The sequence below is a fragment of the Hydractinia symbiolongicarpus genome, chromosome 11, assembly GCF_029227915.1.
Source record: "Hydractinia symbiolongicarpus strain clone_291-10 chromosome 11, HSymV2.1, whole genome shotgun sequence".
NCBI classification, from domain to species: Eukaryota; Metazoa; Cnidaria; class Hydrozoa; order Anthoathecata; family Hydractiniidae; genus Hydractinia; species Hydractinia symbiolongicarpus.
In genome coordinates this window covers 13,435,308-13,451,638 of record NC_079885.1, presented here as the reverse complement: position 1 = coordinate 13,451,638, position 16,331 = coordinate 13,435,308, and the positions used below count along the sequence as shown (strand labels likewise).

At 33.8% G+C, this 16,331-nt stretch overlaps 1 protein-coding gene across 1 annotated transcript; it reads right to left on the bottom strand.

Annotated features, from left to right (window-relative positions):
* Positions 1-207: 207 nt before the first annotated feature.
* LOC130613864 (uncharacterized) lies at positions 208-11,087 on the bottom strand. The gene is made up of 2 exons (XM_057435223.1): positions 10,938-11,087; positions 208-4,253 (listed from the first exon to the last, which is right to left on the bottom strand). The coding sequence occupies exon 2, from the start codon at positions 3,226-3,228 to the stop codon at positions 2,557-2,559; it is 672 nt and encodes a 223-aa protein (XP_057291206.1). The 5' UTR covers positions 3,229-4,253; positions 10,938-11,087; the 3' UTR covers positions 208-2,556.
* Between the last annotated feature and the right edge of the window lie 5,244 nt (positions 11,088-16,331).

The window sequence follows — 16,331 nt, the reverse complement described above, 5'->3', positions numbered from 1 at the left end:
CTAAATGTCATTTCAGGACAAAATTTATCCAAAAATTAAAACTGCTTTATTTTCGACAAAAATTGACACAGTTAATAAAAAAGTATGCTGAAAATGATGGTCAAATCAAAATTTTGATTTTTTGTCAACTAATGCCGTTTAAGACCATAAACGTTTCAATCGCAAGACTTTCAACCATGAATGATAGGCCGTATTTTTTGTTAGCAATTTCTTTTAAAATGTGAGTTTAATGACACGTTTCGATTTGTTTGCGTTTGTTGTAAGATATAATGTCAGTGGTGTGCTTTATCTTCAGAGGTTCATGCACCGAACCCCTTCGAATGTTTGGCACAATAACACAACGAATTAGCAGGTTTTCATCAAATATTTTGGTAGCGCGAGAAAATTCTTAGAGCCCCCAGGGCTTCTTGTTCTTATTTCGTTCTTATTTGTCAATAATTTTTAACCTTATTGTTCTTACAAAAAATTGTTTTTATAAAAAGTGTATATGCTGAATTAAATCGAGACACAGTTAACACAATCAAAATAAAAAAAACAAAAACCTATACTCACACATTGTTTCGCGGCTTTATTAGGTTCTTCCTTTTTCTTATTGTTTCCCATCATTAAAATAACGTGCTCTCATAAACAACAACGAATATTAATTTTTTTTAAAAAGTTCTTTTGTTTTATATAAAAAGTGTACATCTCTTCCATTAACTATAACATCCAACGAATAAAAAGGCGTGTGTTCCTCAACTGGCGAAAACGTTAATTCTACTCCTTATTCAGACATTCACAGTCTATACCTCAGTTAGACAGAAGATTTACCGCATCACTTTCAAAGTAGCATTTTTTTATTTTCCTGTGCAGAAAGCAATGTGGAGCCAACCTAGTAGAGCATATTGCATACAATTTTTTTTAACCTCGCCCGCAATTTACTTTCCAGTAAACTCTACTTCTTCTACGTACTTATTGTTTTTCGTTTATATTAATTTTTTTTAGCATTTGAAGTTCTTTCTTATATAATAAAATCCAGCCTTACCTTAATATGGTCCAGCCGTACCTTATTTTAGCTAGCCGTACCTAACTTAATTTCGTTTTTATTGAACGTTTTTAGCATTTGAAGTTGTTTCTTATATGATAGAACCCAGCCGTACCTTAATATAGTCCAGCCGTACCTTATTTTGGCTAGCCATACCTAACATAATTTCGTTTTTATTGAACGTTTTTAGCATTTGAAGTTGTTTCTTTATACGATAGGACCCAGCCGTACCTTAATATTGTCCAGCCGTACCTTATTTTGGTTAGCCGTACCTAACCTAATTTCGTTTTTATGGAACATTTGTATCATTTGAAGATGTGTCTTTATACGATAGGACCCAGCCGTACCTTAATATGGTCCAGCCGTACCTTATTTTGGCTAGCCGTACCTAACATAATTTCGTTTTTATTGAATGTTTTTAGCATTTAAAGTTGTTTCTTATATGATAAGACCCAGCCGTACCTTAATATTTTCCAGCCGTACCTTATTTTAGCTAGCCGTACCTTATTTTAGCTAGCCGTACCTTATTTCTCTTTCTTAGGGATATGGGTTTTGATCCAAATTCATCTATATCGGCAGAAGTAAAAGAAATAGAAGTAAGAAGTAAGAAGGCTACTGAACTACAGGGAGATTTTAAAAAGATAGAATCAGGCCATGATAATAAAGGCTATGATATAGAAATGGATGATATTACAAAAGCATCAGAAGCATCGATAGGAGTAGATGATTTAACACATACTATAGATTCATCCCTTATTAGTGATGAAAATACATTTCAACTGAAAAAAAACTAAAATCAAGAAATAGTGCATTTAAGAAACTCATAGATAGAATTAAAGCTCTATATGATAGGATAAAGGAAACCAAAAATAGGCAAAAGAAGGAGTACATAAAGCTTAAGGTAATGGAAGATGATGAGAGCTATACCGAGAAACAGAAACAGGAAGTTAAAGATAGGATAGATGAAGAAAGTGGAAATCTTAGAAAAAGTTAAAAGGAAAAGGATCTCAGTAAGTTAAAAGATGAATATTCAATTGAAATACAACAAATTAAAAATTCGCTTTCACATTTTGTAGATAAAGAAACCGGTACACTAGGCGAAAGGATTAAAAACCTCTTCCGTGAACAAGGTATAACAATAGTATCAATTATGACAGCCTTTGATATGACTATTGCTTTCCTCGTTGAAGCATTAACCGGTGGTGGGTCAGCAACAGCAGCCAGTGGTGGAGGAGGTGATAAACCTAGTGGTAAAGGAGGTGCCAAGGAATTCATAAAGAACATGTTGAAAGCACTCGCTGGCCTACTTGGTAAATTAGCAGGAAAAGCAGCAGCGGCACTACCGGGTATAATAGGATCCGTGGTGGCATAGATACTAAATAGAGCAAAGGATGCCATTGGATGGCTATCGAAAAATGTATGGGTACTTATTACAGGTATAGGTGTGTTAATCTATACATACTTTATGACAAGAAAAAGAAGATAATCTATCTAAAAAAGATACCACCATATTGAAAACACAGTACTTATAGTTAAATTACAGCTATTTTCTCCTCCTCATGAGTTATTTCACCTGTCGGTACTTCTGATTTTGTATTATCAGTAGTCTTCTTCTTTGGAATTGTAGGATTTGTCTTCTTTGGTGGTATAGGATCTGGGTTCTTCTTCTTTGATGTAGTCGGATCTGGTTTCTTTTCTTTTGGTATAGGTTTTAGATCTGGTTTCTTTTCTGTATTAACTTTAAGATTAGTACCCAAGCCAAAGTCTGATTTTGATACTAGGATTTCATTATTATAGTTATTCACTTCTCCAATTCTAAGGTTCATATCACTTGGTAACATAAACACATTCTCACCAACAACATAATCCACTTTACTTCTAGCATATTGTAGTGTATCCTGGAATCTTTTAATGTCTTCTGCTATATCCACATGTCTATTAATAATGTTTTCAAAGTTGTTTAGAAACACTTGCTGGCAATCTAATGCTGGACCTGTATTACCTAAAATGCTTGATCTTGTAGACGTTTGGGATGTTATTAGAAGGTATGAATAGGCTCTAACCGATTCGCTTAATTTCTGTACACCAATTGTTGTTAAACTCCTCAAATGTTCTATATTCCATCTAGCAAAACCGTTGGAATCATAATATGAATCACCAGGTGTGTTTTTATATTCTGGTCTCTTACTTTGGTATGAACTCATATAGTTTTCATTTCTCCATGTATTATAATTGCTGTCAACACCATATTTTCTACATAATTGAAGATATTTATCCCTAGTGAATGTATTATTACTACCAAAAAATCCTTGTTGATATGGTAGATAGGCTTCCAGAATTTTAAATATACGTCTAATGTGATAATAAACATGGAATCTGTATATGCTTTTAGCCAAAGGATGATCTGAATTTAAACGCTCTGGTGATATTCCACATACGCTTGTCGATAGAAATACTGCAAAATTTAATTGGGTCTGCCATAGTTTGAATGGGTTAGTTTTCCAATTGTTAAATGTTGGATCTCCTGCCCCAACTGCTCCTACCTCATAGTTGGTAAATATGTTTGTAAACTTACTCTGGAAATCACCTACATTCTCCGAAACCACTATATTCTGTATGTATAGGTCCTTTGCTTTGAATTGTTGTAGGTATTTTCCACCGTTTGGTTCATAAAACCCGGATATTTTAGGATCGTATTTATAAATTCAATTCATTATATTATATAACTTAGAAAATGTATATTGTAATAGATGACATTTGAAAAGGTATCGATTTGCAAAAACCTATCGACAATAGAAATAATAGTAAAAAAATGGTTTATTTAGAGCGCGTTTGGTTTACACGTTTTACAACATTGAAGAAGACGAGAAGATGTATCTAACAAATAATACACACATTATTGTTACAAAAGGGTTCTCTAGTATTAATGATATTTTATGACAAATTAACAGTAGAATAAATTATAGTACATTAACTAGAAAATCTATAATTGGAAATGGAGTAAAAAAGTTTGATTACTGTCCTCACAACATATTAGGAGTAAATAATGATAATTACGTTGATCTTCTTCTATCTAAAAAATCATTTACTTTCTCCACTGATACTCTCTCTACAACAGATAACCTCCATAATGGGATTCCATCCAATACCCTTCATACTGGATACACACCAAAAGATGTTTCATTTGGTGATACAATAATATTCGAGCCAACTAATTTTCAATACAAAACTATGAGAAATGGTATAATAGATCATATTAAAGTTGAGCTACGAGATAATGACAGAAGTATTATAAACAGTAATTTACCTACATCTGTGGTTCTACATATTTTTTAACTTTTTCTATTGTACAAATATATAATGACAGCCACAGGAGAAAAACTAAATCCTAATAGATCACTTAGAAATGCTTTTGGAATTTAAGGGAATAGACAAAAAATTGTCGTCACTAATAATCCAACTACTATTGGAGTAAATGAGATGTTAAATGTACGGTTTCCAAATTCGGAAGCTAATGATGTCATAGTTCCAGGAACAACCAGATTAACATTTGATATTACTCCTAATTCAACAGATGATTTAAACAGAACATTGGTTAAAAATATTGGAAGGGCTATTATTAAGAAAAAAGTTATAAAAATCGTGGGCAATGAAATACTTAGTATTAATGATAGTGACACACTTGACGCATATTATGACCTATGGATGGCATATGCTGAAAAACGAAATGCTATATTTCAAGGTATTGTTACCAAAGAAAATGGACAAACTGAAAGTGCTATTAAATATCGAATTGGTGCAGGAGACAAAGTGGCCAATAATGGAGATGAAGCAATATCTACAGCATTTGGTAATACGTTTTGCATTCCACAAGACTTTGAAATGCTGGAAAGTTCTATGCCCTTCTATCAGTCCGGACTAGTGGGTAGGCTTTCTTACGAACTTACATTTAATGAATACAATAAAGTGATTAAGAGTGATAAAACGGACGCCACATACACAATTAGCAACATCTCATTGGAGTTTGATGTAATTTCAATTCAAGATTGGCATCTGATGTCAAAACTGAATATATGAGGACGAGTATTTTGTATGATCGAGTTTTTAGACACAGACATATTGTCCTTAAAGATGGTGATACGAAATGGAATATGAATTTTAACACACCAGCCAAGAGCCTAAGAGGTATTCTAATGCTGTTTACAAAAGCGACTGATTGGGCAAGAGACACTGAAAAATTCTACAACCCTAAAATTACTAATGTTGAGATAGCCGTCGAGGGAAAATCTAATCAATTATACGCACAGGGGATGAAAAGCTATCACCAATGGGATGAAATCAAGAAACACTTTGGTGCTGGAAGATTGAAACAACATGGCTCAGCACAACATGAGTTAAATGTATTTGATATGAGAATGGTAGATTATTATACAAAACAATTTGGATTGTGGTTGGATTTCAGATCTTCCGATGATAACACATTACATGGAACAGGTAGACAGCTATTTGTGGATGCCCAAATTAACATTTTAAATGGTGCATTTGTTAATATTATGTACTAAATATATAATGAACTTTCCAAAATTTCCTCATAGTGCAATGTTGTTGGTGCAACCGCATGTGGTAAAACCGAATACTTATTAAAACTACTTGAAACTGACTATAAACACCATTTTGAATACATTATTATTCTATGTCTAACAGTTTTAGATAATAAGACGTACATATCAAGAAAGTGGTTACTCGATGATGAAAGTGTATTTATTGTTTATGATGTAGAATGTAAATTAAATGTATGGATTAGACTATTTACCAATAATTTTAAGGGCCACGAAACACTATTTATAATTGATGATATACTGAAGTGTTACCAGCCAACTAGTTATTATTTGTTAAAATCCTGCCAAAATTTGTTGACACACTAGTTATACGCTAGTTATAATTTTGTTACTTAATAATATAATGATTGAATACGCTAACTTCATTTTGTTATTAGCAATCATTTTTGCAATTATATATCCATGTTATAAGTTGCGTATTATTTTCTATCTTATAAATATAGTAATGGATTCCAAAGTACTTGATCAACTAACTAATTTAGAGCAGAATGTTTCCAAAGAATTAAACCCTAAAATAAATTGTAGAAGAAAGAAAAAGATAGAACAGCCATTAATTGAAGAACCAATGGAAGAAGTGGATCCTGAAAAAAAGAATATACTGATTAATTATGTGCTATCGGGCAATTCTAAACAACATCTAGGTAAAGAATACACTGAACAACAAATAATGGAGATGAACGCAGATGAGATCAATAATATGTCAACAAGATATGAGAGCAAATTGAGTGGTCAGATCACTCAATCATTAGGAAAATCATTAATTGGTTTATATTCTAATATAGCATGTGGGGCTTTAGGTATGGAAAATAAAACAAAAACGAATTGATTACATAAATAACGAAATAAGAAAAGAAAACTTATCGGAAAAGAAGTTTGATGACTTAGGACTTGCGATGAAAAGATATTATGTGCTTACTGGTACCAAACTTCCAGAACTACCACCTGAACCTAAATTATCAGACTTCTATAAACCATCAGAATCACAGAAATATAGGGAATTAGGATTTACTGTTGCTAGTATGACTATGGTTGGTGGTGGTATTTATTGGTATGAAAAAAGAAAGAAGTAATAATCTATAGTTATATGGAAGACTATTGTATTTACAGTTATTGTAATCAATGTCGTAGGCTATCTAATGGTGTAAAACCGTATTATAGAATAATTGGTGGAAACTTTATCTATTGGGCATTATGCGGTGAATGCAGATGTTACATATTTTTAATCGGATACAATAAACCGATTGGTGGTATTTAAAAGATTATACTTAAGAAAGTAACATTATTAGTAATTATTATTATGGGAGATATATTTATTTATGAAGATGTGAAATTAAATTTTATTATTGTTAATGACACTGTTTGGTTCAAAGCAAAAGTAATTGCCAATATATTGGAATATACAAATACTCGCAAGGCTATAAGGGATCATGTTGAACCAGAAGATAAAACCACACTAAATGACATCGAATCTTGGGGGAACGAAAAGTTCCCCCTACATTCTTGGGGCGTTAGATCGACACCCCTAAAAATGGACATATGATGGTGCACTAGATATGGTAATACAAAATTTTCATTTGGTATATCCGGGATTTGTAATTGAGTTTAAGATACCAAAGGGTAATGGTCAATTATCTGACAATCAAAGAGTGATGTTGGAGAAATATAAATTAAATGGATACAAGATACTGGTAAGCAATGATTATGATGAAATTATAACAGAGATCATTAAATATTTCTATAGTGAGAATTAAATGTGAATATTGTTATAGAACATTTAAATCACAAGAAACATTAGACAGTCATCTAAAACACATACATAAAATACTGAAGTTATTTATTTCAATACTTATCATTTATATATAGTTTATATCAATATATCTTTAAAAGAGTTTATTCACATTTTTGACTTAAAGAGATACCACATTAATAAAGTATAAAATAATTTCCAAACCTATGATAATGATGAATGATATAGATCTTCAAAAACTAAGTAAGGCTGAGCTAATCAATATAATACATTGTAATAAAACCACTGATAAGAAACCTGGGTATATAAGAAGCCCAAAGACTAATAGATGGATCAAGATAGATGGTCCTGCATATAAAAAGCTTAATAAACTAGCACCTATAAAACCAACACCAGTACCCAGACCTATAAAACCAGTACCAGCACCCAGACCCATAAAACCTGTGCCAGCACCCAGACCCATAAAACCTGTGCCAGTACCAAGCCAAGTAAAACCTGTACCAGCACCAGACCCATTAAACCTGTGCCAGCACCCAGACCCATAAAACCTGTACCAGTACCAAGCCAAGTTAAACCTGTACCAGCACCTAGGCCTGTAAAACCAGTATCTAAAAAACCGATATTCAGAAAATCTGTTTCATCTGCAATAATATAACTAAATTCAGCATTTACAAGATCAACTAAATTATTTGAGGTTGGAATTAAAAATAACATGGATCCATTAAAACAATTAGAATTAACAAGAAATAATATATCCAGTATCTTGAATAGGGAATTGTCAAAATTAAAAGGTTTCAAAGATGTGGAAACATTAAAAATAACATTTGTAAAGCCTCTTAATTCAAACGATATGGTTTTTAATGAAAATGATATCCGTTATTCTATAAATCTATCATCACAGCAAATAATAAATCTTATCAACCAATGGATTTCTGAAAGATCTGGATGGACTATTGAATCAGTAGATTCACATTTCTTGAATTTAACATTATATGATCCACTAAACGGATCAAGTTATATAGAACTACCCAAAGAATTGGTATTGAATTTCCTGTAACGACTAAAAAGTATAATAAAATTGAAAAACAAAACAATATCAGAATAAATGCATTCGGATATGATGATAAACAACCATATCCAATATATATATCAAAAGAGAAGTATGAAGATAGTATGTCCCTACTATTAATAACAAAGGATGAATACAAACATTATGTACTAATTGATAATTTTAACAGTTTCATGTATAATAAAACAAAACACCAGAAAACACAGCATCTACTGTCTACAATGTTTCTCTACTAAAAAAATATTGGACAATCATACTGAAATGTGTATGGTGATAAATTGTAAACAAGCCATAAATATGCCAAACATAGTTGTCCCATATGTAATCAAAAATATATTGAGACAGATATCAAAGTTAGAGATCATTGCCGTGCAAAAGATAGATATAGAGGATCAGCACATAATGATTGTAATTTAAGTTATAGATTAACAGACAAAGTACCCGTAGTTTTCCACAATTTGAGAGGATATGATTGCCATTTTATTATGCAACAGATTGGTAAAATCGTTAAAAAACATTTGTATAAAAATAAATGGGAAGAACTCAAAGAAATGGACATCAACGTAATTCCAAACAATATGGAAAAATATATGGCATTCATGTTAGGTAGTCAGTTGAAATTTATTGGTAGTTTCCATTTTATGAGTTCTAATCTGGAGAAATTAGCAGATAACCTTCCAAAAACATCATTTGAATATACGAAAGAGGAATTTGGTGATAAAAAGAAATTTGAACTAATGACTAAAAAAGGTGTGTATCCCTACGATTATACGGATTTATTTGAGAAATTTGATGAGACACAATTACCGTATCAAAAAGATCTTTACAGTCTACTAATTGATGAATATATCACCGATGATCAATATAAACATGCTAAAGGGTATGGAAGAAGTTTCTAATGTATTTGGATGCTAACAATCTGTACGATTATGGAATGTCACAATATCTACGAACTGGTGGATTTAGATGGTTAAAAGAAAAGGAAATAAAAAAATGTAATCTAGCTGATTATAAACCAGAAAGTAGTAAAGGACTAATATTGGAATTTCACTTAGAATATCTAAAGGAACTACATAATCTACATAATGATTATCCATTAGCTCCAGAAAAAATAAATGTTACCAAAAATATGTTATCAGATTATTGTAAAAGAATTCAAGAACAGTATAAGATATCAGTAGGTGATGTAAATAAATTAATACCAACATTAAGCAAAAAGAGAAATATGTATTACACTATCGAAATGTACAATTGTATATATCATTAGGATTAAAAATCAAAAAAGTACATCGTCTATTGGAATTTGATCAGAGCCCATGGTTGAAAAAATATATTGATTTCAATACTAATAAAAGAACTTATTGTAAAAATGCTTTTGAAAAAGATCTCTTAAAACTTACGAATAACAGTGTATTTGGAAAGACTATGGAAAACATAAGAAAACGTGCAAATGTAGAACTTATAACCAATAAGGACAAACTAATGAAATTAAGATCCAAGCCAACCTTCGAATCATCAAAAATATTCAACGAGGACCTTGTGGCTGTACATAGAATTAAGGAGACACTAACCCTAAACAGACCTGCATATGTAGGAATATATTCCGATTTATCCAAAACATTAATGTACGATTTCCACTACAACTATATAAAAAGGAAATACAAAAATAATGCAAAACTACTATTCACAGATACAGATTCCCTAACATATGAAATTACAACAGATGATGCATATATGGATTTCTGGAATGATAAAGATAAATTTGACAATAGTGACTACCCTGAAACATCGCAATTCTATAATACATCGAATAAGATGATATTGGTAAAATGAAAGATGAGGCAGCAGGTGTTCCAATACTTGCATTTGTAGGATTAAAATCCAAAATGTATAGCTATATTAAGGATGATGACAAATGTGGTAAAACTGCTAAGGGTGTTAAACATGAAGACTATAGAAATGTATTATTTGAAAACAAACGAATGTGCCATGCAATGAAAACAATTAGAAGTCAAAATCAGATGTTAGGAAGTTATATGAGAATATCGCTTCGTTGTTTTGAGGATGGTTTATGCGTATGGACATTTGAATAACTCCCGTGGAAGAATGGCCTGCACCATGAAGTATCATGATCTTATTGCGCGCACCTTCATGGTGCAGGCCATTTTTAATTCAATTTTTTTTCAAGAGTACGACCGGCACTCCACTCCCGTGAACTAAGTCCAACCAACTCTGAGCTCTACGCCCGTACTCTCGATTTTTACATTTTTTGTGGTTTAGTGGCAACCTAATGACACGCCAGGGACCCAACAACACATACATAACAGGACTACGACATATAGTGGAACTACGTGGCTGGATGTGTAGGCGGCACACCTTCCTCACTAGCCCCATGGCCCCATGACCCGCCATCCACGAGACAACTTATAACATATTTTAACTTCTTATAAAGCACTTCACTTTTATCTAAATAACTACCTGTGGTTCACATTTATTACGGTAAATTCCTGTCATTCTTAGTAAATCCCAATATACATGAAATATCGTCAGTGCAAAAACAGGTTAAAATAATTATTAAAACGCTAAACATTTCCACAACAAACTATTAAAATAAGCTTGAAACAGAAAGATGTTAAAAGTAAACATGTTTACATTATAAAATATCATATTCATTTAATATAGTTTAAGAGGATCATATTTCAAATTCAATGACATCATAGCATTGACTATGTTTATTTAGACATCAGATGTAACCAACAAATAACATCGCAAAAAGAAACATCCCATTTGGTGGTAAAACTGGTTTGTTAAATGATGTGTATGTAACATATGTAATCAGATGATTTTACGTTTTGCTCTGGTGCCCTACGAGACTTCGTCTCTACCCACTGTGAGCTGGAAAGGAGCCTCACTCAACGCTTCGTGATGACTTCCCGAGCATGCTCGGCTCCTTACCATCATCAGTTTACATTGCATTCCAGAGTGCTTGCAAACAACAATTGTTACCATAGCGTGTACAAGTAGATATAGAGATGGGGTGTTCGAGGTAAGTTTGGTTTACCAAACTGTCCTCGTACCCCCATCTCTATAACTACTTACTGTCTTGGCCCTGGGAACGAATTTGCTTGCTCCGATCTGAAAATCCCGGGAAAAAATACGCCCGACCGCCCGACCGACTCATTTTTTCGGGGTCTTCAGGACGCGAACACAACATATTTTTGATGGTGGCCTAACTGCTTTCGCAGAAACCAGGACGAAAACAAGTGCCTGACCCGACCCGCAGTGGTAGAAGCCGACCGGTTTTAACCATTTTCGATTATTTAAAACCTCGGTCAATTTGGGACAACGGATAACACGGGTTGGATCGGTGAAAAACTGACCATAAAAATTATTTGGGCTATCGTCCAAGCCAAAAATTTGTCCCTACAACGTGCTTCGCTAGTGCCCAGACCTGTGCGGTATGAAACACCGTCTGAGCCGTAGCGCTTAGTTCTGAGCATGCGCAATGCCATTTTACGTAATACTCTTTGGTCGCCGTTGTGGTCGCTCAAAAGGTAAAAACAATTTTTCTAATTTTTTTTTCAATCGCCGGCGAACAATTACGTCATTTGGTATTTTAAGCCAATCAAAATGTTAATGTCTCAAATGTTAAATTTTCTGATGTTACGGTACGACGTCAATAACATAATTTAACGTCAATAGCTTAATTAAATTAACTAGTCGGTGGCCTGGACTCCACGGTTTTGCCCGTCCTTTTTATAAAGCATTGCATGGTTCTTGCTACTTGCGGTACCATTTTGCGTGACAGACAGACAGAGACATATTAAAGAGACTAGTCGATAAAGCCCGTGGATAAAAGGACAATGGAAAAAATGTTGTTTACGTTGTTTTGCTGACGTCAGCAGTGTATATACAAAAAATGTTTGGCGAAATTTAGTTTGTCCATTGCCTGTAATGTATAGAGATTGAAACGCTGATCAAATATTATATAGGATCGTATGTTTTCGACGAACGCATAATTTAAAACCCTTATATCTCCATATAAGGGTTTTAAAATTTTGCTGACGTCACCAAAGTCCCCTCTAAAAAGTACAAAGAACTTTCTTTGGTAATTTGTATACCCGTTGCTATCATCATATAGATCTAGAAACGCTGATCAAGAAAATTTATAGCATCATATACTTTTGGCGAACAGTTATTACAGAGATGTTGGGGTTTAAAGGTTTTTGATGACGTCATCAACCTGTTCATTCCAAAACGGATGCGAGGACCAAGGTTTAGAAAACTTACCCAAATTGGTCCCAGGTGATTAACGCAGTTTTTCAAAATTCGCGTTAATTTAATGACTGTTAATTAAATGCAGGGTTAATTTAAAGACTGTTAATTTCATGACTCGTTAATTAAAATACTTGTAATTTGGTGACTTTTATATAAAACAAAAATCCTATTTTTCTTTTACAAATTTTCTGCTATTTCTCCTCATCGGACGATAGCTCAACGTTGTTCTCTTTTTCAGCGATCTTTTTTAAAATAGCTTTTGTTTTATCTTCATACTTTGATCCAAGTGGTAAATTAACTGAAAGCACTTTTTCTTCCAAAATTTTTAAATTTTTAACATTGTCTTTCCCAAGAACGAAAACTTTTATTTCGATTTCCAAACCAACTTGTAATAAAGGAGACTGCTTCACTACCGTGATTCGACTGTTGCCGTAATTTTTGCTTCGTTTGATGTCGCATATTCTCAAATTCGCGTTAATTAAATGCATTTTTGAAAAAAAACCTTGCTCAACCCGTTAATTAAATGCCTTTTTCTAATTAATTTCATTGAACCGCGTTAATTTCATGACCGTTAATTTAATTCACGTTAATTTCTTGGCTCGGTAATTTCATGGAATAAGGTAAACTACATGCAAGTTATATTCTAATTTCAAGAACAAAAGATGCCTCTACCTGAAAATAAAGTTTGGATTGGCTTACTACCTGCATTATTTTGCCTGTCGATTTGCGTAAGAGGCCTGGGGATTATAAACAACACGCGTCACGATGAAAGTCGTCTTATGAAATCAAAATCAGGTTAAATTTAAAATATTTTTAAGTGATTAACTATTTAAATATGCCAGAGGATAAAAACTACATTGCGTTTTTTTACAATATACCAATTTTTTTGTTTAATAATAAGGCTGTACTGAATTGTTCGTTTTCCGACTCATAATTTTGTTGCAGCTTTTTTTTACCTTTTCGTCAGAAAGAACATAATTGTACTATCAACTCGCGTCTTCTCATGAGCCTAACTTCACTATATCATGCGCAAGTTGAGTAGAAACTGTACTCAAAAGTTATGCTGGTTGAGGGTTTGTGTGTATAATAAATAAGAGTGATAGAATTATCCACAATCTATTTCCATGAGCGCGTTGCTCATGGAAATAGAAATGCGACAGCTTACGCAATGAACAAACTATAGAGCGCTGTATCAGTGCTAGTAGCAGCCACTCGCAACGCTTTTGCTGATCGACCGCAGCAGGATATGTGCATCAGAGCTGTTGAAGAGGAGTCTGAGATGTTCGAGCATGTCTCAGATCATCTCAAAACTCAGGATATGTGTAGTAGGGCTGGTAAAGAGCATTACTTTGCACTCGTGTATGTCCCAGAATATCTCAAGACTCAGGACATGTGCCACAAGACCGTTGAGGATGAGCTTGAATTGCTCAATGCCTATCGCCAGAGTCTTAATGACCATAGTCAGAGGAAAGCGGAGAAGGCTAGAATTAAGAACGGGCTACGTCCGTTAGCCTGGCATCCCGACAGGGTTATAGACTGGTGCTCTTCAGAGGACGAGAAAGAGGATGTTGAAAAGTTGTCTAGCGGAGCGCTGGAACGCGGCGATCAGAGTTATATGTGGATCTTATGTTTCGCCAGAACCATAAGATAAAGTCATGGAACACATGCTTACGCAACGATGCGATGACTGTGAACGCGTACTTGATGAGTATGATAGATCCAAATGTGGGCGGAGACTTGTGGTGGAAGGTAGCATACGGTCGAAAATGTTGTGCTGGTACTGCTATCAGGAGTATATCACGAATAATGGCGGCAGTTGTGTATGCTATGCTCTAGGTCTGTCCATTACCAGATGCTAGTTAGGACTTTAAAATCAATAAATAAAGAGGATGTTCAAATTTGAGATTAAAACCAACTTCCATAAGAAAAAGGTGCCTGAAAAACAATCTTGCGAATGCACGGCCATTATCAAGCTGGAGAGCATCTATAGACAGGGCTACAACTATTACGTACAGAGCTACCTACAAGAGTGCAAATAAAAGGAGGTTGAATGGTTTGGTGCTTGCTACCTTAGTGAGTCCGAAAACATAGTCATAGTCGACAAAGATGTCTGGAAATTTCATATTGAAGGAGGAGCCCTTATCATCAATAACAATGTCCTGTACCGTAAGATCATTGCCCCTCCGTTGCAGATATCTCCCATGGTTTGGTGCATACTGCGCCTTCGGGTTGTACGAGTATTTGCTTATCTTTCTTCTATAAAAAAAAGGATGACAAGCAATAGCAAGCAACTGTATATCACAGATCTCAACAAGCTACTTAGGTTAGTACACGTCGATCGCTCTAAAGTTGATCAGTATTTGACCTACGTGGCTGAACATTTACAGTAACAACGATTTCACGATTCAGAAGCTGGGGCCTGATCAGAAGGAAAGCAGGATCGAGATCATGAATTGTTTGTACAAGATCAAGGATATAGCGAGTATTATCAACAAGGAAGTTGAAGGGAAGGCTATGGTCTTCGTGTTGAAAAACGGACTCTGTAGGCTCCGTGTATCGGATGGGTTTACAGTCGTCATTAACAAAGGACTGCAAGATCTCATGCGTTTGCCTGATCCTGCGGGTGGGAAGTACTACACGAAGGATGACTATGATGGATACTACAAGACTGACGTTTACCATAGGCTACGTCTTCTCTGCCCTCAGTTAGATGAAAACGATTGCTTCCTCGATGGCAAAAAGTCCAAGATTCCAGCCATACTTCCCACCAAGGAATTGAATGCTTGGGGAGATATGCTTACCTGGAATTTTGACACTCCGATCTACCTTCCTTTAAAAGGCTCGACAGACATGCTCGAGTTCATGCTCACTGATGAGTTCCATCATGAAAAGAATGTATCCTTTGTAGGGATCACGATGCACTTGCTTATAAAATAATAGTTTAATAAAGATGGATACTATGAAGCTATACCCATTGCCGCCACAGGCAAGTGCGCCTGAGGATGATACTATACAGGTCTACAGACTGAGAAAGATCGAAGAAATCGAACAGTATCTGCGAAGGAAGATCAAATAGCGGGACGCCTTGCAAAAAAATTCAAGATGCATGGCACCTGCGTCAGCTATTATATTGCCATGGGAGGTATCACGCTAGCCATGGGAATCAGGCAAGCTGTCCTGAAAAATGCTTCTAAAAAGCTAAGCGTGAAGGCTCAGAAGCATGAAAGTATTTTTATTTATTTATTTTTATTTATTTATTTATTTATTTATTTATTTATTTATTTATTTATTTATTTATTTATTTATTTATTTATTTATTTATTTATTTATTTATTTATTTATTTATTTATTTATTTATTTATTTATTTATTTATTTATTTATTTATTTATTTATTTAAAATATACAAAATATATATAATTACAAAATTTCTGTTCTTCCATGGGTCCTGTTTCCCAACCCCCAAAAATAGTAATAAAATTTAAAATAATAACTAAGAATGTGTTAGTAAATTAATATTTACAAATTAAAAAAACTCTTCATACAATTTTACAAAATCTTCTATTGATGTCGAAGCACGTATTTTCAGAGGAGTT

Coding starts and splice junctions, on each gene's coding strand:
- LOC130613864 (XM_057435223.1), bottom strand. CDS start 3,228: ATGAGTTCATACCAAAGTAAGAGACCAGAATATAAAAACACACCTGGT.